This window comes from Marmota flaviventris, chromosome 18 (assembly GCF_047511675.1).
Source record: "Marmota flaviventris isolate mMarFla1 chromosome 18, mMarFla1.hap1, whole genome shotgun sequence".
Lineage (NCBI taxonomy): Eukaryota > Metazoa > Chordata > Mammalia > Rodentia > Sciuridae > Marmota > Marmota flaviventris.
This window is the reverse complement of record NC_092515.1, coordinates 45,212,780-45,236,661: the sequence shown is the minus strand read 5'-3', so window position 1 is coordinate 45,236,661 and position 23,882 is coordinate 45,212,780. Positions and strand designations below refer to the sequence as shown.

The following is a 23,882-nucleotide window of genomic DNA, read 5'->3' as shown; positions in this document are numbered from 1 at the left end:
AAGACCCATTCATTCCCATTGCACAGGTGAGCAAACTAAGGACCGCAAAGAGCAATGCTCACAGCAGGAAGTGATTAAAATCCAAGTCCGCCTGATTCCAAAGCCCGAGTTCCGCACAATTACTGCACCGACAGAGGGTTGGGCTGGCGTATTAGCGGCACTGGGGCATCCAGGCACAACCAACTACCAGGTTCAGCCCGGTTCCCTGCAGTGGCTGCGGTCGCACGGGCGTTCCGGTGACGCGTGCGCAGTGCAACGGCGGCGCCCCCTGCGGGCGACGCGCAGGAGGCGGTGGTGGCGAAAGGCGCTCGGTGCGCCTGCGCGTGTGTTGAGCCGGCGGCGGCGCTTGGCAGCGGCTGGGCTGGTGGCGCGGCGGGCGCGGCCATGGCGCAGCCGGGGAAGCTGCTCAAGGAGCAGAAGTACGACCGGCAGCTGAGGTGAGACGGGACTCACTGAGCCAAGCGGGAGGGCCGGTGGGCTCCCCCGCGTCCGGGCCGGGCCTGAGCGCGCGGACCATGGGGGCGGGCCTCCCTCGGGCCTCTGGCCAGGCCCGGCCCGGCCCGGCCCGGCCGTGAGAGGCGCGGGGAGCTGGCGCCCTGGGCCCTGGACCGGGGTCGGAGTATTACTGCAAGGCCAGGATTCCCCTGCTCGGAGGGGTGCGCCCACTTGCCACGTGGTCTGCGGTTCCAAGTGCGCGGTCTCCAAGTCAGCTGGCTTCCCAGCCTCTCATTTTGCAGAATGGGGTGGGATCTATTGTACCCCGTTCCGATTCGCCGAGAGCAGCACCGACTGTCAGGCATTGTCCTAAACTAGCTCTGTCCAGTACCAATATAATAATAGTCTCTCATGAGGGCCACTTATGTACGTAATTATAATTTTTTAATAGTCACCTTAAAGTAAAAAAAAAAAAAGAGAAATAAATTATTATAATGCAGTTTATTTAACTTAGTATGTCCATAATATTGCCCTTTCAACACGTAATCAATATAAAAAGTTATTGAACTATTTTACTTTTTCTTTCATATTATCTTAGAAATCAAATCAAAATACTATAAATCAAGTATTTTGCAGTTAGAGCACACCTTAATTCATGCTAGTCTCACATCAGGTGCCAAGTAGTCATGTATAGCCAGTAACTGCCTTAATGGATAGGGCAGAATTAAACCATGGGGCTCCTTCTTCATCCTCCTGTTTTCCTTATTGCTTTTCCACTTCTTATTAAGTATCTTCTATGTGTTGAGTCAGTGGAGGTAATAAAAATATGTGTCCTCCCCTTCCTGGAGCCCCCAAGTCAGAGAAGTTAGGACTGAAACTTCCATTTGGACCTACAATCTAGTACTAGTTAGGGGCTTTGGGCAGTTCTGAGAGTGTTCTTGAAGGTAGACATTTTTGTGTTTTTACAGAGGGGAAACTGAGTATTGGAGACGTTAAATAACTTGCCCAGAGTTCTCCATATTTTTAAACTCAGGCCCTCTTGACTTTTTCAGAGCTTGTACTCAGTTTTATCACTACTCCCAAGCTTCTGGGGGAAGAAACAAAGTGGCAGAGCCCTTGTAACCAGGTGTTTTCTTGCAAATTCTTGGAATACCTGTGTTTTGAATGCAGATGTCATCATATATGATCAAGCACCAAAAGAGGGTATCAAGTCCATTCCATGAAAGGACCAAACTTTATTTTTTATAGTGAGAACTGCTTATTGGTTTGCAAGTCTCAGAGGGAAGCAATTAGAAGCAAAGTTATGTATTAGTCATCAAGGTCCTGGCTCTCAGGCCAACTAGAGATAAAGAGTGTCTTTCTGTTTGGTTCCTTTCTTCAAACATAGAACCTAGAGATACACCATTATTCTTAGACCCATTCTCCAATTACTAAGGTTCTGTCAATTAAATATGTCTTTGTGCCCTACTTTCCTGGAAAAAACAGATGTTTTCCAGTCTGTTTGGTTCTTCCAGGCTATTCCTCCATTCATTTGACAGATGTTCTGTGATCTGTGGTAGGCGCTGGATTACCAGTGGTGAACATAAAGGGGTGGTCTGGGCTTATGGAGCTTAGGATGGAGAGATGGATGCTAAGCAAATAAAAAAAAGAATGGGGCATTGGTTGTGATTTGCTCTACACAGTAAGAGGAATTTGCTTTATATCAGGTGACATGGAAGGCACATAAGTCTTTCTCAGTCCTCTGCGCTGCTAGTACTTACTTGTTTGACTTATGGCATTTCTCATGGTTTGACCTCCCCCATGCTGACAAAAAAAAAGGATAAATTAATTAATAAGAGTTTTTTATTTTTTTATTTTTGGTGGAAGTAACCAGGTTGGCCTGGAAGCCATGACACATGTGTGATCATGTACCTTGCCCTGTTAAACTGTATTAACTGGTGTACATCATTTCATAACATACATTTCTAATTCTTATTACTTTTTTGTTTGTTAATGCATCTACTAACCATTAAAGTGTTTGTCAGGTATTGTATTTTAAAGCACTTTTTAGAAGTTGGTGTGAGGCTTTTGAGATAATAGGTTAGCTTTCTTGGTAAAACTTTTGCTTATTTTTGCAGATGTCCGGTGATAAGTCCTATATTAAGATCTTAAATGTACTTGGATCCACTTTTTCCACTAGGAGAAATGACTAGGGAACAGATTAGGCTTTAGGTGCAAGATGTATTTTACTTTTTTAAGAAATGGCATCTTGCTTTGTTATCCAGACTATTCCTGAGCTTGACTCAGGGATCCTCCTGCCAGTCTCCTGAGTAGCAGGGATTACAGGTACTCATCATTGCATTTGGTTACAATACATTTCTTTAATGTTGATGAATATAACTATAGACTTTCTGTACTATAAGTTGTCTCACTTGAAAAGCTTGATGGACAAGGAACAAGGAGACCCAAGTTTCTAGTTCTGATTTGATGCTTCTCCTTGAATTATGCAAAATATAACCTGTCTGAATCTTCAGTTACTCTGCCATATAATCCGCAGTCCATTCCTGCCTGACATAGTGCTGTGGTTATCATATCAGTTATTCTGTATAAAAAACATTTTAAATCACTGTTCAAGTGAGAAAGGTTTATTTTTGTGAAAATTTTTAAAATGTTGAATTGTGTCTTGTTTTAGGTTGTGGGGTGATCATGGGCAAGAAGCTTTGGAATCTGCTCATGTTTGCCTAATACATGCAACAGCTACAGGAACTGAAATTCTTAAAAACTTAGTACTTCCAGGTAATGTAACTTGGTAGTTGTGTTCTAAATTGAGAACACAATCTTCTTTTAAGTTCTGGTCTAGAAATATATATTCTTGATTAACTTGATTTTATCTCCCAGGTATTGGATCATTTACAATTGTTGATGGAAATCAGGTCAGCGGAGAAGATGCTGGAAACAAGTATGTTCTTTTCTTTTCAAACATATGTATGTTAGGAAAGCAGTGACTTGATCAGTGACTTGACTATATGGTGGAAGTCTTCTATGTGTTTAGGATTATGGGGAGGAGGAAATGAGTTAATATAGTTCAAGTGCTAGTTAGCACAGTGTCTGGAAAGTAGACCATTAACAAAAGTTACCCATCATCACCACTTTTGTTGTTATTAATTCAAAGGAATAGTCATTATTCCCTTATTTGCGAAATCTGTGCACTTTCTAAATCTTCATGTTGATTCTTAGGTATTAGTATATAATTCACAACCACTGTATTTGGGGATTATGAGAATAATGAAAAATAATACCTTTTTGGGGGGATGTCTTCTGAGTTTAATCCAGGTAAATCTTTCACCATAATACACTACCTCTATAAAAATAGTTTTAAATATGGTCTATATATCATTCTTTGCAGATTATCATAGTTAGACTTTCAGAACCTTCCCAAATTATATTTTAAGCTCACTCTTTCAGGGAGTCTGGGATCTCACATTGTATTTGTTGGTAGACAATAACAATGAGAAAATACAATGAAAACCAGAATTTAGTTCATATTTAGCTTTAGTATCATTTCTTTGGGTAGTAGTTTCAAGTTTCTGGCTATCCATAGCATAACTCTTTATTGGTATAGGTTTAGAAAAAAAAAAAAGTCCTGTTTTCTTTCTTATTTGGTTGATCACTGATGTTTTAGTTAGCTTTTTGTTGCTGTGACCAAAAGACCTGACAAGAACAGTGTGGAGGAGGAAAAGTTTATTCTGGCTCACAGTTTTGATAGTTAAGTCCATGATTAGCCAACTTCATAGCTCTGGGCCTGAGATTAGGTAGAACATCATAGTGGAACAGTGTGGCAGAGGAAAAGTCAGGACATGGCAACCAGGTAGCACAGAGAGAGAGAGTGCTGCTCCTCAAAGACAAAATATAAATTCCAAATCACACCCTCCAGTGACCTACTTCTTCTAGCCACACCCTACCTGCCTAAAGTTACCATCCATCTAATCCCTCTCCACTGATTAGATTGCAACTCTCATAATCTAATCATTTCTCCTTCTCTTGTATCTTTCTTGCATTGACTCACATGTGTGCTTTTGGGGGACACCTCCTATCTAAACCATAACAAGCAGCCTCATACCGGGCTTTGGGACATGATGGGAGTATGTGTGGGAAGAAGCCAGAATAAATCTGTTTTAGTTTCTTGCAGAAGCAAATGGTTTAATATAGCATTTTCCCAGGGTGGTCTCAGGAACATTGGTCTAGGAAATGTTAATAACTGTTAAATGGGCCAGTGGCTTCTATGGTCAAAGAAGTTTGGGAAGTGGGTCCAATGAAGTTAAAATTTCTTTACTATAAAACTTTAATATTATGTGTATATGTATTTTATGAATTTCTAAGAAGGAAATACAGCATATAGTATCCCCCCCACCAATTTCTTTTTCTTTTTCTTTTTTTTTTTAACCTGGGAACTCTTTTCTCTCAGAGCATTTTGTGAAATTTGTATTACACACTTTGGGAAACACTGATTTATTAGCTCAATTTTGTTTTTAAGTTTCATCTGATTTTCTTCCTCCAAGAAGACTGTTAACAATGTGTTGTCAAAATAGTGTTTGTTTGGGCTGGGGTTGTGGCTCAGTGGTAGAGCGCTTGCCTAGCATGCACAAGTCACTGGGTTCGATCCTCAGCATCACATATATGTAAAATAAAGATATTGTGTCCACCTAAAAAGCTTAAGAATAAATATTAAAAAAATAGTGTTTGTTTTATATTATAAATGCAATACACATGTTATTATAACCAACTTTTTCTTTATAGCCATATAAGCCTTTAATTGTTTTTTTTATTCTGTCCACTTTAGTTTTTTCCTTCAAAGAAGCAGTATTGGCAAGGTAAATATTTGTTACAGAATACAGTTGTGTATTAGCATCTAATAATGCCACTATGTCTTGATTACCTGAAAAGTTTTGACTTAAAAAGAGCTTATTTTCTGAGAAAAAAATTAGCTAATTTTTCTAATCTGATAAGTCTTTTATATGTTTGGTAGTTTAAGAATTTAGAAGTATTGTATTAGGTATATATGACAGCAGAATGCATTTTGATTTATTGTACACAATTGCAGCACAGCTTTTCATTTCTCTGGTTGTACACAGTATAGCGTTGCACTGTGTGTACAGTCATACATGTACCTAGGGTAATGATGTCCATCTCATTCCACCATCTCTCCTGCCCCCATTTCCCTCCCCCATCCTTCCCTCCCCAAAATTTTGTTCATGAACTTAGTTTAATATTCTGAATGGAAGTGACATTTCTTTGAAGGATTGACCACTTGAATAGGATTGCAGATGTGGGTGGTTAGAGTGAGTCTGAACTTGATCCGGGATATCCCTCCCTGCTACCTAGGGTTTTTGGTTATTTGCCTAATCAGAAAAGTCAAGGGCAAATAATGTGGTTATTTAAGAACGCTGGATAAGGACAGTTTAGCTGTGTTTAAGTAGTATTCAACTTGAACTGTAGTTTTAAACACTGCGAGGAGCAGAGTTGTCATACTATACATGAAATTTTGATAGTTTCACAGTCTGTTTTGCCTGATCTGTAAATAAGGGGTTTACATTGTAAATAAGTATTTTCTAATTGAAGCCAAATGCTTTGTTTTTAAAAAGAACCGAGCTGAAGCTGCCATGGAATTCTTACAAGAACTAAATAATGATGTCTCTGGAAGTTTTGTGGAAGAGGTATGCACATTACTATTTCTGTGCTGGAAAATAATTTTTAATAGTTCAATGCCATAGAAACTTAGAATTTTGAATCTTTGTATCATTTATGTTAGTTGGAATTTGTTGCATATTTATTCTACAAGAGCTTGTGTTTCTGCTATGTTTAATATGATTGTGAAATTATTGGATTTTTTTCCCCTGTCTCATTTAGAGTCCAGAAAACCTCCTAGACAATGATCCTTCATTTTTCTGTAGGTTTACTGTTGTGGTTGCAACTCAGCTTCATGAAAGGTAAATTTTGATGTTTAAAAAAAAAATATATATATATATATATATATTATATATATATATATAATATATATATATATATATTACATATATAATATATATATATTACATATATATTTTAATTTCAATCTTAATAGATTTGTATAGTTTTCTTTTCTCTATACAGTCTAAGATATGGTTTCTGAAATTCTTAAATTTGATGGAAATCTTCAGTTTGAAGCTCTTATGTATATTTTAGTGTAGAAAAGATGGAAAAGAGAAAATGCTCAGATATGAAACTTTTTGTAGATGTATTTAGAGCACTTAAAATGAACATTGGTTACTTTTTAGTGATTAAAAACTAGTTAGAGCTGATTATAGAAATTACCAGAGGTGTGTGTTTACTTTTTTTTTTTTTTTAAACTGGGGATTGAATGTAGGGGTAATCAACTACATCCCAAGCCCTTTTTATTTTGAGACAGGGTGTCTCTAAATTGCCAGGTTTTATAAATTTTTTTTTCTGTCATAGAAAATATTTAGGAAGTGTTTTTCAATAATATTCTTCTTAATACAAAAGACTAGGGTTTCATATCCCTCTAGTTCAAGGTATACTTTGACTCTGCATCCTTGTGAAATTGCTTGCTTTTTAGTGTATTCTTGACTCGCTTATGCAAATGCAATGTGTCTTTGCATTTATTATTTCTTAAGAAATTTGCATTATTTTAATGTATTTCATGTTTCGCATGTTTTATATTTGGCATATATTCATTTGCTTATGTTCTATTTTGTTTTCCTTTATAGTACATTGCTACGTTTAGCAGATGTCCTCTGGAATTCTGAAATTCCTCTTTTGATCTGTAGGACATATGGACTGGTTGGTTATATGAGGATCATTATAAAAGAACATCCAGGTAAAATTGTTGAGCATATGGGGCTTGCTATTGGTTGCTTTAGTTATGGTTTAGAAACTTGATAATTTAGAGAGTCTATTTTAAATATGAAGTAAATTTGTAGCAGCACAAATTATATTTATATTAGTTATATTATTTATAGGTTCAAAGTGGCAGTCTGACTCAATATGCTTGTTTTTTCCCCAGTATGCTTTAATCTACTATTGCTTTACATAGCGTCACAGAATGATACAAAGCAGAGATACCATTGTATATCTGCTGCTTGTTAAGGAGGTCCAGCAATTATACAAGTACCTAAATTTTTTTTTGCCCCCCAACCCACATAGGGCATGTGTGGCTGCGACAAGAGATATGTGAATCACCCTGATATGTGAATCACCCTGACACAAAGAAGACACACCACCTTTTCTCCTACCAATTGTCTTCTTTTTTTTTTTTAGTACTAGAAATTGATCCTAGGATTTTGCACTTGCTAGGCAAGTACTCTGCCACTGGGCTACATCTGCAGCCCAGCACCAACCTTTTATTCCATTCTCCTGCAGTTTTCCCAGTTTATGAGCAATTCCATATGACAAGGAAGGCATTTACCTGACTATTGTTTCCAAGGAAACAATATTACATGAGACCAAAATAATTCATAGGTAGGCTTACATTGGTTCAGGGCTGATCTTAGCCCTTTACTTATAAAAATTGTAACCTTAGATTTTCATAAAATTTTCTTTTAGTGCTCATGCAATGTTCCATATTTACTCAAGAAAATGTTTTAATCCTGTGCCAATTGTGTGCCCATCTGTGGGCAGTTAGGGAGTGATTTGTTGATGGTGGCTATTTAAAAGTTACAAGTGGGAGAATGACAGGGTAAAATTTTTTATTTTAAATGAATCACTCTGAAGTTATGGGGAATGAATGGGCTTAAAGGGGGCAAAGATTGGAGACAGGGATTGATGTTTGTAAATGTGTGTGTGTGTGTGTGTGTATTTATAGATGGTATTGGAGATTGAACCCAGGATGCTCAAACACTGTGCTATATCGCCATCTTTTAAAAAAATTCTTTATTCAGGTTCTAAGTTGCTGAGGATAGCCTCAATTTGTGATCCTTCTGCCTCACCCTCCCAAGTCACTGAAATTACAGGCATTGCTGTCAGTGAATTTCCAGTGGTCTAGGAAAGGGAGAGAGAGACAATGAGAACCCCTGAACTTAGGGAAGATGTTATAGGGTAGAGAAGAGGGAAATAGGAGGTAAATAATAATGAAGGTTAACATTGCTAGTTGTGTGCCTGCCTTCATATGGATTATTTCATTTACTCTTTCTAAAACCTTTATGAAATAGAGTCTATGTTTTTTATAATTGAGACACAGATTGTTATTTGCCTAAGTTCACATAGCTCAGCTATCAAGTGACAAAATTGTACCTTGTTCTAAACATGCACTGAAATTGAACACTCTTGTACTTCCCCACGTAGAGAGCAGTGTACAAAGTGAGGTTAGGAAGTGGGTAGCAACTGATGTTGGGGCCAAGGAAACAAAAACTCAAGATGACCATTGGGTTTCTAGGGAAGAGACGTAGGTAGATAGTAATGTTATCTGATTTTTAAGACTACAAGAGGGGCAAGAGTAGGTTGTCAGGTATTTGTACATATACATTGTCAGTTTTGAGTTTTTTTAGTCATCATAACAAATTCTGTTCTAAAGGAATCTTGGTTTTACTTTATTAAAATTTATATTCCACTTAAAATTTGTGCATTTTACTATTTATAAATTGTGATCTCCAGGGCTGGGTTTGTGGCTTAGTGGTAGAGTGTTCACCTAGCACACATGAGGCACTGGGTTCAAACCTCACCACCACATAAAAATGAAATAAAGAAATTGTGTCCACCTAAAACTAAAAAATTAATATTTAAAAAAAAATTGTGACCTCCATAACATGGTGAAAAAAAATCTGTAGGTTCTATGACCATTTGAAAATTATAGATTTCTTAAGTTCTTATAAAGAATGAAGTTTTTCTTTTTGGATTATTTGTTTCACAGTAATAGAATCTCATCCAGATAATGCATTAGAAGATCTACGACTGGATAAGCCATTTCCTGAACTGAGAGAACATTTTCAGTCTTATGATTTAGATCACATGGAAAAAAAGGTTGGTTAGTATTTATAAGGTTAGTATGTATAACCTTACATTTATAGGTAGACTTAAGACTTTTTTTTTAATATAAGGTTTTTGAATTATACCAATGTGAGACAATACTATAAACCTCCATATTCCTGACATCCAGATCACACAATAACATTTTATCTTACTTGTTACCAATAAATTTATTTTCCACAAAATTTAAAAAAACAAAAAACTTCTTTATTGAAGAAAAGTACATAAACTGAACATCTTTGTAATTACCACCTAAGTCAAGAAATGGGACATTAACATCCCAGAAGTCTTCTGGGTTGGGGTTGTAGCTCAGTGGTAAAGAACTTGCCTAGCGTGGCTGAGGCACTGGGTTTGATCCTTAGCACCACATAGCACCACATAAAAATAAACAAAGGTATTGTGTCTTATCTACAATTAAAAAAAAAAAAAAAAAATCCCAGAAGGCCTCTTCATAACCCTTTCCTAAATAAATATTTTTTAAAAATAGTTTGAATTTGGAGTACGTTTGTAGAAATTGAGCCTCTTGAGACTTATTTTTAGTGTTTGAAAATTACCAAGGAAACTATATAATATTTATAACAGACTATATAATTTAAAGAACATATAATTTAAAGAACTATATAATTTAAAGAACACCTACATATTAATTAAAATGTAGGTGTCTATTTGGTTCATCAAAAAATACAGAGAATATTCCATTTTCTTAGTCTAGGATTGGGATCTGAAATCGAGATTTGAACTGTTGTTGAGCGGCAGCTTCTGAAGCTTTTTTCTTGCTAGAAAAACAGGAACATAATACCTACCTGACATACAAGGGGTTACATTGGACACGGCCTCTAAAAAAAATTTCTAAAGTAGCCAGGCATCCAAGTACACGTTTTATGTTTCTCAGGAAGTTGAGGCAGGAGGATCACAAGTTTGAGTCCAGTCTCAGCAATTAATTGAGGCCCTAGGCAACTTAGTGAGACCCGGTCTCAAAGTAAACAGGGTACCATCAATCAATCAAATCAATCAATCAATCAATAAATATTGTTGAAAACAAGATGGTAGAATAAAGACTTGATATTAACTAATACTGATATTTTCTTTGATTTTTCTCTTATTTTTAGGACCATAGCCATACTCCTTGGATTGTGATCGTAGCTAAATATCTAGCACAGTGGTATAGTGAAGTATGTCCTTTTTAAAAAAAAAAAAAAAAAATTCCATATGTGACTAATTTCTATTTATTATAATGGGTTTCCTTGGAGGGAATGGGAGATTAATTTTTTTCCTCATGGGGTATTAGGGCAGGTGGGAGCTTTTAAATTTAAATCTAACAGTTCCTCCTTTAATATTGATATTTTTATTAACAAATCAAAATTTGAATAGATGTCATTTTGAAACTGGTAGGGGGAATGCATATAGAGGAATGGCCTGCAGTTTCTGTTTTCTATCAAGTGAGCCTCTGATTTCACTGAGGTATATATTTGTCAATGAAATCTCATGGCAAATGGGGGAACTTTAAACTCTCAATTTCCATATTTTGAGTTTTTATAACTAGATTTTTAAAATTTTTAACCAATTTAGACAAATGGACGAATACCTAAAACCTATAAAGAAAAAGAGGACTTCAGAGATTTGATTAGACAAGGTAATATTATGGGATGTGGTTAAGTATTATATAAAGTTTGGGAAGCAAATTGCTTGAAATAGATGTTTAGTGGATTTCTTTTAATACTTTTATCAGATGATATCATCAGAAGTTTTATTTTACTTTTCCTCTGGGGAGGTGAAGGAGCCCATTCTTTGTATAGTTTAAGGGAGGACAAATGATAAGTCATATTTTTACTTAAGGTTTGATATTCTAATTCTCCCTTCAGACTCTGACAGGATTATTTCTGTGGTGTTGGTGGGGGGGTGGACAGGAGTAAGAAGAAAAGGGCTATTGTTTGTTAACCATTTCCTATTTTAATAGGAATTTTAAAGAATGAGAATGGAGCTCCAGAAGATGAAGAGAATTTTGAAGAAGCTATTAAAAATGTGAATACAGCACTAAATACAACTCAGGTATTAAAAGAATCGCAGAGTAATTCATATATGAAAGATGTTTTCCCTACTCAGAAGGCTGAGACAGGAGGATTGCAAGTTTGAGGCCAGCCAGGCAACTTAAACCCTGTCTGGGGAAAAAAAAAAACCATCTGGGGATGTAGCTCAATGGTAGAGTACTACTGAACTTAATCCCTGTTACTGTAAAAGAAGAAAAAAAGGATAGAAAAAACGGTTTCCCAAAGTCCTCAGATGTAAAAGTTGATTGTAAACAATTTATTTAATTAATATTTCCTAAATGTATAGTTAAAATATCTATAACACAACTTGAGGCTTGTTTTAATAAAAATTTTGTGGGTTGGTGGTATAACTCAGTGGTAGAACACTTGCCTAGCATGTGGGAGGCCCTGGGTTCAATCTCCAGCATCACAGGGACAAAGGGAAAAAAAAGATTTTGTATTGTACTTGTTAAAATGTTATGTGCATATTTTATCATTTAATAGTGATAAAAACATCCATACAATAACATATAAATTATGTGAAGTATATAATTTGTGAATATCAATCGTTTTGGGGTAGGGATTATATGACTAAGGTGGTATTTTGCTGGTCCAAAATGGTGTTGCCTGAAGAGTTAAATTTTGTTACCCTGCAATTTCTTTCTTCTTTTTTTTTTCTTTAACTTTATTTTTTATTTAGTTATTTTTATGTGGTGCTGAGGATTGAACCCAGGGCCTTGCACGTGTGAGGCGAGAGCTCTACAGCTGAGCTATAACCCCACCCCCTACTCTGCATTTTCTTCTGACAGTAATTAGTTGGATATAATGGAATATGTTTTAAATAACATTATAGACTTTAAAAATTATTTGGAGGATAACTTAGGGGCGTTTTGTTTTGCTCTTTTATTGTTGAAGTCTGGCTTGTGAAGTTTTTGGGAATCTTTGGAATGACAAACCTGCTAAATTAAGTTAGAATTTTCTTATAGTTTAAAACAGCAAAATTGCTGCTTTTCAGCATTAGGAAGGTCCTTAAACTATCATTGCAGACTTTTTGAAGACAGTGAAACAGTGTTGCTGAGTGATTAAAGTTTATGCTTTGTGAATCAATATTCTTGAGTAAAGGAAATTTTCTATTTCCTTTTTGGTGGCAGGTGGGTACAGAGGATTGAACTCAGGGGCACTCAACCACTGAGTCACATCCCCAGCCCTATTTTGTATTTTATTTAGAGACAGGGTCTCACTGAGTGGCTTAGTGTCTTACTTTTGCTGAGGCTGGCTTTGAAATAGCAATCCTCTTGTCTCAGCCGCCCCCCCCCCCCCCCCCCCGCCACCCCTGGGATTATATGTATGTACTACCATGCCTGGCAAAATTTTCTATTTCTTAATTTCTGAATTGGAGTGATATTGAAAATACATATGTATAGTTATTAAGATACATCAGATTATACATGATCTGTGCATTTCACTGAATAGAAAATGAACTGCAATTAAAAGAAAAAGTTCTAGTGGTTGGGAATACAGTAAATTTAATAAACAGATATAAATGTACTGGTTGCTATTAACAAAAATAAGAACAGAACAAAGGGCAAAAGCATGATAGGCCAGAGGTGGTCTGGGTTCAGGAGGCAAATTTTAGATGGGGGTCAGGAAAACTTTTGAAGAGATGCATTTAAGCAGAAATATGAGTGAAGTGATATGCAGAGTTCTGGTGGAAACTTTTCAGGCAGAGGAAACACATATGCAAAGGCCCAAAAGTAGAGTGAAGCGTGGCATTGTTCAAGGGTCATTAGGAAAGCCAGTGTAATTGAAGTGAAGAGGGGGAAAGTGGTGGGAAGGATTGAGTTTGGAGAGGCAGAAAGAACTGGATCATAATAGGGCCTTGTAGGCCATTGAAGGATTTTGAGTAGGGAAGTGGAATGATCTGCTTTGTATTTCTTAAAGTTCATTTTGATTCTTGTGAGCAGACTAGAATGGAAAGGACTGAGGTAAGAAGCAGAAAGATCAGTAGGGGGTTTCCACCAAGAAATTTCTTTTTCCATATAACAGTAGAATCAAAGCCTGTAATTTGTATAGTTTTATTAATATTTGATGATCTTACTTGCTAATAAAATAAAACATCTTAGTTTTTTTCAGAGTGGTTGTCTCTTTTAGTAGTCTCTAGTTAAGGTGCAAGGATTTCAAATTTTTTTTGACAAGCAGGAAAACCATGAAGAACTATAAATCTGATTTAGTACAGATGTCTACATTATCTTTGTCATCTGGAGATGTTAACTACAAAAATGACTTACTTGGGCTCCTTTACTCCATTTCGGATGTAGGAGAATAGACCAGCCTTGAATGCTAGCAGTGGGCAGGAGAGGACTTGGTTTCATTCTTTCTTCCCCATCTGAGCTCCAGCAGGTTCTGATTCTCAATAAAACTAAACAAATCAGAAGTTGGTATTTTCGACACTCTGAGAATTCAAAGTACTTGAATAAATAACATTGAAAATAAGGTGGGCAAGTTCTTAGTATAAATAAATGTTTCATGTTCTTTTGTTAGATTCCAAGCAGTATTGAAGATATATTTAATGATGATCGCTGCATAAATATCACCAAACAGGTAACAAGTAAAAATAATGCTATCTTAACCTCTAGATCAAAATAAAACACCACTTAATGTTAATTTTTTTCTTATTCTGTTAGACTCCACCATTTTGGATTTTAGCCCGTGCCTTAAAGGAATTTGTGGCCAAAGAGGGTCAAGGAAATTTACCTGTTCGAGGCACAATTCCTGATATGATTGCAGATTCAGGCAAATATATAAAACTACAAAATGTGTAAGTCACTGTTTCCAAACTATGTAACAGTTTAACCTCTTTATATTAGAGATAAACATTTTATCAGAAATCAAATGTAAGTCTATTATAACCTTGCTGTTTTAAAAATACAGAATTTAGGGAGCAATTTTTTTGTTGCTTGGCTGGTTTCTTGATAAATTTTACTTTTAGAGCAATTTTTGGTTCAAAACAAAAGTGAGTGGGAAGTACAGAGTTCCTTACTGTGGAGACAGATTTTTTTCTTTCAAATTTCAATATAAAACCTACCGTTTGATTACTTACTCTGTACTGTGAACTATTCTATGCATTGATTCATTTAAAACAATGATTCACAACAACTTTATACAGATGAGGAAACTAAAGCCTAGGAAAGGTAACTTATTGAGAGTCAGACAGCTGGTAAATGACAGAACCATAGATTCGAACACCATGAAACCCAATTTCGGAGCCTTAACTCTTTTTTTTTTTTTTTTTAAGAGAGAGAGAGAGAATTTTTTTAAAAAATATTCTATTTTTTAGTTTTCGGCAGACACAACATCTTTGTTTGTATGTGGTACTGAGGATCGAACCCGGGCTGCACACATGCCAGGCAAGCGTACTACCGCTTGAGCCACATCCCCAGCCCCTCTGAGCCTTAACTCTTAATCATGGCCTTCTGTCTATAATTTTGAACTGTGAAGTCCTTAATTTTGATTTTTTTTTTTGTAATTACTCTTTCGTAATTTAAGAAGTCCATAATTATAGATAGATATCTGCTATCCAGTATTACTAGCCTGACCTAGATAAACTATTACAGGAATGGGTCTACATGGATATTACCTTTGTGTAATTGGGGCGGGATGCCAGTGAATCCAGACTACTGGCTTGGTTTCCTCAAGGGTCAAATTATGTCACACAAGAGATGTCATTCATTGTTTAACACATCTTAGTTTGTTGTCATAGTCTAAGAGTTCAGAGTATTCAAAACCTGAGAAATGTCAATTGAGAAGTGTAACCTCACATGGCAAGTAGTCAGCTTGACCACTGATCATTTTTAGAGGGTGAAAAGTAAATAGACCTAAAGAAAAATTTTGTATGAATTTGTAGATGGACTGTTTTGAAGTCTAACTTTTCTTGACTTGACTTCAAGGAGGCAAGTCATGTTCTTTAGTGATATATTTTATCAGGTCCTCTGTCAGAGAACCCTGGGTTATGGACCCTTCCAAGTGGGCAGAAGTTGGATGCTCTTAATTATAGTGGGAGCCTCAGTTTTAGTGGACTTCAAGAGTCTATCACCAACACTGGAAAGATCCTCAACCACTAATAGGTGTTGCTGTTAGCATTTCTTTAGCATTTTTGTATTTCATGTTGCTAGGCCAGTATTTTTTCATGAAAAAGAAAGAAGTTTTTTGTTTGCTTCACAATAATATTTTAAATTTTGCTAACTTTAAAGTTTGTTAATTGTAGTTTTTTTTTTGTTGTTGTTGTTGTTGTTGTTGCTGCTTTGTAGTTACCGTGAAAAAGCAAAGAAAGATGCTGCTGCTGTAGGCAATCATGTTGCCAAATTGCTGCAGTCCATTGGCCAGGTATGCTGTTGGTACACTGTGCCTTTGATGGTACATTTCCCTACACACCTAACTATGTAACTCCACCCAGAAAGGGGTTAGAGAGAGAGGGAACGCTTACTTTCCTGCCTAAGGACACCAGATGTAAGGAAACAAGGTGTTTCTAAAGTCCTCTCCCAGTCTTGGAGATAGCCAGTCTCCAAGCCACTTTCGCAGCCACTGGCTTTGTGCTATACCCTCTGTAAATATTCTCATTGTACTGGAGCAGACCTCCTTTTATCTCTTTACAGGCACCAGAGTCCATTTCAGAGAAAGAATTAAAATTACTCTGTAAGTCCCCTTGAACTAATTTCCTTATTTTGTTTGATAAATGTTCCCAGGAGTTTTAAATGGCTAAAATTCTAAGTTTTACACAGTCTCAATGATATAGATGTATATTTTGCACCTTGTATCAATATTGGTGTTTGTTCTATTACAGTATATGATACCAGATTAAAAGCTGAATGTCGCGTATTTGAAAGTTTACTCTGTTCTGTTTTCTTTAGGGTATGTTTGAAAATTTCCATAATACAAAGTTGTTGGTTTTTTTTTTTTTTTTTTTTAATGCCTTAATATAGCTGGGTATAGTGGCACATACCTGTAATCCCTGTGATTTGGGAGGCTGAGGCAGGAAGATCCTAAGGTCAAGGTCAGCCTGGGCAGTTTAGTAAGATCCCATCTCACACACATACAAAAAAGGCTGGGATGTAACTGAGTGATAGAGCACCTCTGAGTTCAATCCTTCGTACCACCACTCTCCTTTAGGACTACTTATCCATAAAAATGAGGATTACTATTTATTGAGCCATATCAAGCATTATGCTAGGTATGCACTTATATATATGACACATTTCATCTACAGAAAAACTCTCAAAAGTAGATAATATTATCCCCATTTTACAAATTAAAAACTGAGGCTCAAAGAGGTGCCACCTTCTTACTCAGTGCTAAACTAATTGTTGTGCCAGTATTATGCATTTAAGATAACTTGTGTTTTCCTGCCTTCTCTGCTAACCATTAAAGCCATATAGAATACATATTGTCTTATTCCCATGTCTGTGAAGTGTACATAGAAAAATTTCCTATTCTTAAGGTGACCTGAGATTTGTAGTAATCATCTGTCACAACCATTATTTCCATAAAGTCTTTCCTATGTTCAGGCAGCAATTCTGCATTTCTTCGAGTGGTAAGGTGTCGATCATTAGCTGAAGAATATGGTTTGGATACAGTTAACAGGGATGAAATTAGTAAGTATAATAACCTTCTGATGCTAGGTTAAAAGATATAAGTATTTTGTGTCAAGTATATGGTAATAATATAAAAATAATATAAATATTTACACTAATTTTATTCTATAAACCTATCCCAGTAATTATAATGTATGCATATTATATAAAAACTTAATATATACAAAAAATAATAGAGGTCACTGAGTCCATTGTATGCTATATAGAAGAGCTAAAGTCATGTTACTACTTCAGTAGATACTGCATGACTCCAGTTGTTGTAAGATCACTGAGTAACCTCTTAATGCATTTCCCTTTATTATTTTATTTACCATTTTCATTTTTTTGTAACAAAATACTTAATTTGTGGTAATATTGTATCCTGAAACTTGAGTATATAGTAAAATTGGCTCTTTGTTGTTTATATGTTGCAAATTACCCAAATTATATTCATTTTTTTTCTCTTTCAGTTTCCAGCATGGACAATCCAGATAATGAGATAGTATTATACTTAATGTTACGGGCTGTTGATAGATTTCATAAACAACATGGTAGATATCCAGGTAAGAATAGCAATGAAATTACCAAATGTAATAAAATGTTGAATAAACATTTAAGTCAAATTTAATCTTAAAGGGTTCTCTGGATACTTATAACAATAGTATTTGAATTTCATGTTGTAAACAGATTAGACCTAGCTCATCTCAGAGAGTATATAATTTTGCAAGTAGTGTTTGATTCTAAACTGTTATAGAGGAATGTTGATTGGATGTGAATAAAAGAAAACTTTTTTTGCCAGGTGTGATGGCCAACATCTATAATCCCAGTAATTTTTAGAGGCTAAGGCAGGAGGATTGCAAGTTAGGCCAGCCTCAGCAATGTAGGCCCTCTGCAATTTAGTGAGATAGTGTCTCAAAAGAAAGAGAGCTGGGGATTTTTTTAGACTAGCATCAAAAAAAAAAAAAAGGAAAACTTTTTCTGTTAATTTTCATAATTTTGTTCTGACTTACACTGGTTTTAATCCAGTAGAACAGGAAAGCCACAAGAAGTATTCCAGTGATTTCTGAATTCAGAACACTGAAGATGTTGGAATTTCTTTGTTTAGCATTATTTGTCTGCAAATGAAGTAATTACAGAATTGGCATAGTCTCAAAGATCTACAGTTATTAAGAATATTTTTATTTTTGATAATTTTAATTGCGCAGGATTATTGCATAGCAATATATTCTAGATCTGTCATTAGCCAGTTGCCCCATCTAATCTAGTTAAACCTCCAGATTACAGTCACAATGAGCAAATTTTCCAGAGGGAGGAGGAAAGGGGAATAAATGCCAAATATGTATTGCTTTATACATATTATTTAATTAGAATATATTTTGGTTAATTTATTGTATAACAAAACACCCTAAAACAGTGGTTTAAAACAAATTACAATCTCATGATTTTATGGATTAACTGGGTTTAGGCAATTGTTTTTTTGAGGAAAGTTTATTTTATTCTATTTTTTATTTATTTAATTTTTTTTTTTAACCTTTATTTTATTTACTTATATGCGTTGCTGAGAACTGAACTCAGTACCTCACACATGCCAGGTACTGAGCCACAGCATTTTTAGTTGTTGATGAACCTTTATTTTGTTTATATGTGGTGCTGAGAATCAAACCCAGTGCCTTACAAATGCTAGGCAAGTGCTTTACCACTGAACTACAACCCCAGCCCTATTTTTGTGTGTGTGTGTGTGGCGGGGGCGGGGGGGGGGGGTTCTGGGATTAAATCCAAGACACTGAGCTACATCCATAGTCCTTTTTATTTTATTTTGAGACAGGGTTTCACTGAATTGCCCAGGCCTTGAATTTAATAATCTATCTGCCTTAAGTCTTCTGAATAGCTGGGATTACAGGTATGCACCATGCCCAGCTAGGAGAGGGGTTCTCATATAGTTGTATTATGCCTGGGCTGGAATCATTCTGAAGCCTTGTCTGAGTTAGACATTCAACAAGACATCAAACAAGACATTTCCTGACACCTCAGTCAGGATGGCAGGAACAACTGGGGAGTGGCTAGGCGTCTATTTCCATGTGGCTAATTTGATGGGTTTTTGTGGTGGTTGTTTTTTGTGATACTGGGGATTGAACCTAGGGGTGCTCTAATTCTGAGCTACATCCCCAGCATTAAAAAAAATTTTTTTTTTTTTAGACAGGGTCTCACTAAGTTGCCATAGGTTGGCCTCAAATTTGCAGTCCTCCTGCCTCAGCCTTCTGAGTAGCTGGGATTATAAGCTTGAACTTCCTTTTGGCATGGAAGTCCAAAGGTAGACTTTTGTGATGTCTGGCTTCCTATAAAATTCCACATATGAAAGGTACAAAGCTATTTATGACCTCTTAGAAGCCACACTGCATTGCTTATGTTGTCGTATTGGTTTCAGAGGGCCAGCTAAGATTAAGGATGGGAAAGGACTACATGAGAGCTTACAGTGGGTGTTTTGGGAGCTGTCATGTAAGACTAGATACCACATATAGCATAGGCTTTGGAGTTAAATATGGGTTCTAGTCCAAGATTTGTCACTATCTCTGTGACCTTGAGTAAGCCACTGTTTTTCTCCATGTCTCCATTCTCAATGAATGGTAGATGCAGTATCTCCTCTTACTAGATTGTAAGGGTTAAATATGTGAAATACGAAAATCACTTAACACATTGCTAGCACCTTTGCAAGTGCTCAGTAAAGGGTAGCTATCACTATTATGAAGAAGAATAGTGATAAGTTTTTAATAATAATTGTATTTCTCCTCCAGTAGTAACAACCATAGCTTACCTTTGGAGATATTATAGTTTAATCATTAAGAACTTTCTGGGTTCATATCTTAAGTTTGCTATTTATGAGCTAAGTAGTATAATCTGAGCCTTAGTTTTCTTTTCTGTAAAAATGAGGGTAACTTCATCTGTCCATGTCTCAGTTTTCTCATCTGTATAGTACCTACTTCATAGGGTTGTTGTGAGGATTAAATCAATCAATATAACTGAAGTACTTAGTATAGTGTCCAGCATCTATTGGTATTAAATAAATGTTACCTATTATTAAACTTTATGTCCTCGGTGTCATTTAGTTTCTTAGAAATGAATAAGGAAGACTATTTTTTATAAATGATATAAATAGAATGTTTTCTCATTTAGTTCTTTTTTTTTTTTAAAGAGAGAGAATTTTTTTTAATATTTATTTTTCAGTTTTCGGCAGACACAACATCTTTATTTTTATGTGGTGCTGAGGATCGAACCCAGCACCCCATGTGTGCCAGGCAATAATTATTGCCCCAATGTCCAGGTACTCTTCTAGATGGTGGGTAGGGAGCAGTTGATAGTTGATAAGGACTTAGTGAACTTGAATTTTTAATAGATTTTAGTTGGTTTCTTCGATTATAAGTTTCCAATATTTGCAAGTAATTGGTTTCATTCTTGTTATTTTTGTTCTTCAGTTTCAAATCTTACTATTTTGACTAGAACATCTGAAACTGATTAAGTAAAAGAGGTAGTCATTAATTTTGAATCATATTTATTTTAATGAAAATTAATTTTTATGTGTGTGTATACATATATATATATATATATATATATATATAAAATCTTTTTTTTTTTTTTTTTTTAAGGTGTATCTAACTATCAAGTTGAAGAAGATATAGGAAAGTTGAAGTCCTGTCTCACAGGCTTCCTTCAGGAATATGGGTTATCTGTAATGGTGAAAGATGATTATGTCCATGAATTGTGAGTATTCTTTAGGGCACATAAAAGAGAATACCCCACCTGTCATAAGGCTAATCTAAGTTTATATCTCCATCCTTTCCTATAGCTGCCGATATGGAGCTGCTGAGCCACACACCATTGCTGCATTCTTGGGGGGTGAGTTCCATAGATGAGATGACTTATCTGTTGATACATAATACAGTTGCTATTTTAATATGAAGTTTGTTTTCTCAGCTATTTTAATTACTGAGGTCAGTGTAGCAGGATGTTATTTAGTACCCCCTGCCCCATACTGCTGCTTTCTTCCTTCTGTCTCTCTCACTGTCGTCCATGTTAAATTTCTAAAGAGTCACTAGTCCTTCTAAGGCATAGTTTTGATCATGTCCTTCACTTAACTTTCTGTACCACCATTACACACACATATACATTCTCTCCTTCCTTCTTTCCCTTTCTCCAGCTGTTCCCATAAACAAGTCCAGGGACAATAGGTTGACATTAAAGACCCTGTACTTTCGTTCCCTCAGCTTTTCTGGTTAGTTTTACTAAATCACTTGCTTTTACCCTAGACATTCACTTTTATTGCTCCTAGATCTTTTCTCCTCTCAGGCCTTAAAAATATATTTCCTACATGTCTAGAACCTATCTGTTCTTCAAGATCCAAATAAAAAATGCCACCTCCTTCATAAAAACTCCTTTTACTTGTCTCCCTCCCTCACTGTACTTCTTCCTTCTCTTGGTTTGGGCTACAGAATATCACAGACTAGGCACCTTGTAAACAACAGTTCTGGAAATCTGAGATCAGGGTGCCAGTGTGTCAGTGTCTGGTGAAAGCCCACCTCCTGGTTCATAGATGGCCGTCTTCTTGCTGTGACCTCACCATTTTTCCATGGTAGTTTTTTTCTTTTTTGTGTTTTGTTTTGAGTAGTTATATCAGACTGGCAACATTTAACATAGATCCTTTCTAAATAACAAATGCACTTTGAACAAACATATCTTTATATATCCTTTGTTGGTATAAGACACACACAAGTAAAAATCTAATGCAAAAGAAGGGTGTTCTTTGAGGATATTTTATGCATCTGTATCCTTTAAAAAAGTTCCCTTGTCAAACTACTATTTAAATTTTGTTCCCTCAATATATCTTGCCAATCTTCCTAACAAAAAGTTTTATTTCCTTTAATAATATAGTAATAAAGAATTGAAATCTTAAATTCTTGAAATTTACTCTTTTCAAATATTTGCTTTTCTCTTTTTTTCCTTACAGGAGCTGCTGCTCAAGAGGTTATCAAAATAATTACCAAGCAATTTGTAATTTTTAATAATACTTACATTTATAGTGGCATGTCACAAACCTCAGCAACTTTCCAGTTGTAGAAAAAGCATTCTGTGAAGAGTGTTAACTCAAACTGTAATTGCCTTCAGGTTGTGCTCTAGTCTGTTAAATTGTTTCCTCAATAAACTTTTTTTCTCATTTGTAATAACAGTAGTCTTATTCTTTGAGGTGGGAAGAGGAAGCAATCATTTCCTCAGAGAATAAAAGGTATTTCTAATTGATTTCATTAATACTGGCTTGCTGTTTCAGGGTTACTTATCATAGGTATCCCTAAGTTTTTTAGAAATAAAATATTTTTTCTTACTATTGAACAGATTTTAGCTATGGACATTTTAGGACCACTGTTATTTGTTTAAGTGAATAAAATTTAGAAATGTTTCAGGATGTGTAGTTTTAGCAGAAAACAAAACCATCCCCCTATAAGTATATGAGTCATCATAACTAATTTAGGTTGTGCCACCTATACCTCCTTGAAATTTTAGAGTTGGTCCATCCACACCACATAAAATCTTTTTTTTTTTTATTTACTAGATTTCTTTATTCTTGAGAAATGAAATTCTCTTAAAATAAGCCATGCTAGTTGGTTTTTCCATAACGTGCAGCTTGACCTCATTTCCAACAGACATAAGGAGCACTTTTCCAGAAAGAAATCAACAAAATTCACAATCATATTTAAAAAGTATCACATCTCTTTCAGTAAATGATAATCCTAGCAGATGACACATGTCAGAATATAGATTATTTGAACAACACAATTAATAAGCTTGATCTAAATGACACACATGGAATCCTGAATTCAACACTTTAAGAACCATGGAATAATTATGAAAGGTAACCACATGTAAGACTACAAAGCAAACTTTTGTAAAAAAAAAAAAAAAAAAAAAAAGGTGTTCTTCAAACAATATTCTGTGACTAAAATGCAATGTGTAAAAATCTTAAATTTCATTTTGAAGAATACTACAGTTGAGAATGGGAGTCGTTTAGATGGACCTAACGGTGAACTGAAATTACAGAAGGGAGAGCAAGGCCGAGTTTCCGACTTACAGCTGAAGGGTGATATGATTCAATATCTCAAGGCCCCCAAACTGCCTGCAAATTAGTTTCTGAGGCCAGTGTCCCTAAGCAAGAAGTGTTTGATGAGGTGCGGGGTGGGGGGTGGGGTGGGGTTCGTTTTTCTTGGATCCTAATGGGTCATGCCCTTGCTGGCTGTTCTTCATCTTATGGGTTGCCTTTCCCACAGCCGTAGCAGCAGGCACTGACCCTTCACAGTAACTCACTTCCCTCCCCGACGCTCCCATGATGTGGATTTTATTGTAGAGGCATGGAGCAGGACCATTAGATAAGTCAAGGCCTTAACTCTAATTGGAGACCCAAGAGTCCTGATCTTTTGGTCTAGACGGAGGGAAGTACACCAGGCCTGAACTGAGGCTGAGGCCCGACTGGGCGGCTGTGTGGCAGGACTATCCCTCCATGGAAACAAACAAACAAAAAAACTCCAGCACCAGGGAAATAAACGCATAACACAGGCTGTGGGGCAAGCTGGGAAGAGCTGGGTTGAGGCCTGTGCATGCGCAATACTTGCGTGCGAACCCAGCGATGGCCCCGGCCTCGTCAATCCAAGCCCACTCTTTTCTGGGGCAAACGCCCTTCCGGATAAAGGAAACCATAAAACCTGGAGGCGGTGAGATTAGGGGACAGGACATCCCCCCAATTGTGATTTTCCTC

The 23,882-nt window shown here is 36.1% G+C and overlaps 1 protein-coding gene across 1 annotated transcript; it reads left to right on the top strand.

Moving 5' to 3' along the window:
* Nucleotides 1–335: 335 nt before the first annotated feature.
* Nae1 (NEDD8 activating enzyme E1 subunit 1) lies at nucleotides 336–22,302 on the top strand. Its single transcript, XM_027939158.2, has 20 exons — nucleotides 336–437; nucleotides 3,107–3,210; nucleotides 3,313–3,373; nucleotides 5,255–5,285; nucleotides 6,057–6,128; nucleotides 6,322–6,401; nucleotides 7,179–7,288; nucleotides 9,317–9,426; nucleotides 10,542–10,604; nucleotides 11,002–11,065; nucleotides 11,390–11,481; nucleotides 14,001–14,060; nucleotides 14,144–14,277; nucleotides 15,767–15,842; nucleotides 16,112–16,151; nucleotides 17,021–17,107; nucleotides 17,557–17,649; nucleotides 20,728–20,842; nucleotides 20,928–20,977; nucleotides 22,086–22,302. The coding sequence occupies exons 1-20, from the start codon at nucleotides 385–387 to the stop codon at nucleotides 22,193–22,195; spliced, it is 1,605 nt and encodes a 534-aa protein (XP_027794959.1). The 5' UTR covers nucleotides 336–384; the 3' UTR covers nucleotides 22,196–22,302.
* Nucleotides 22,303–23,882: the final 1,580 nt, after the last annotated feature.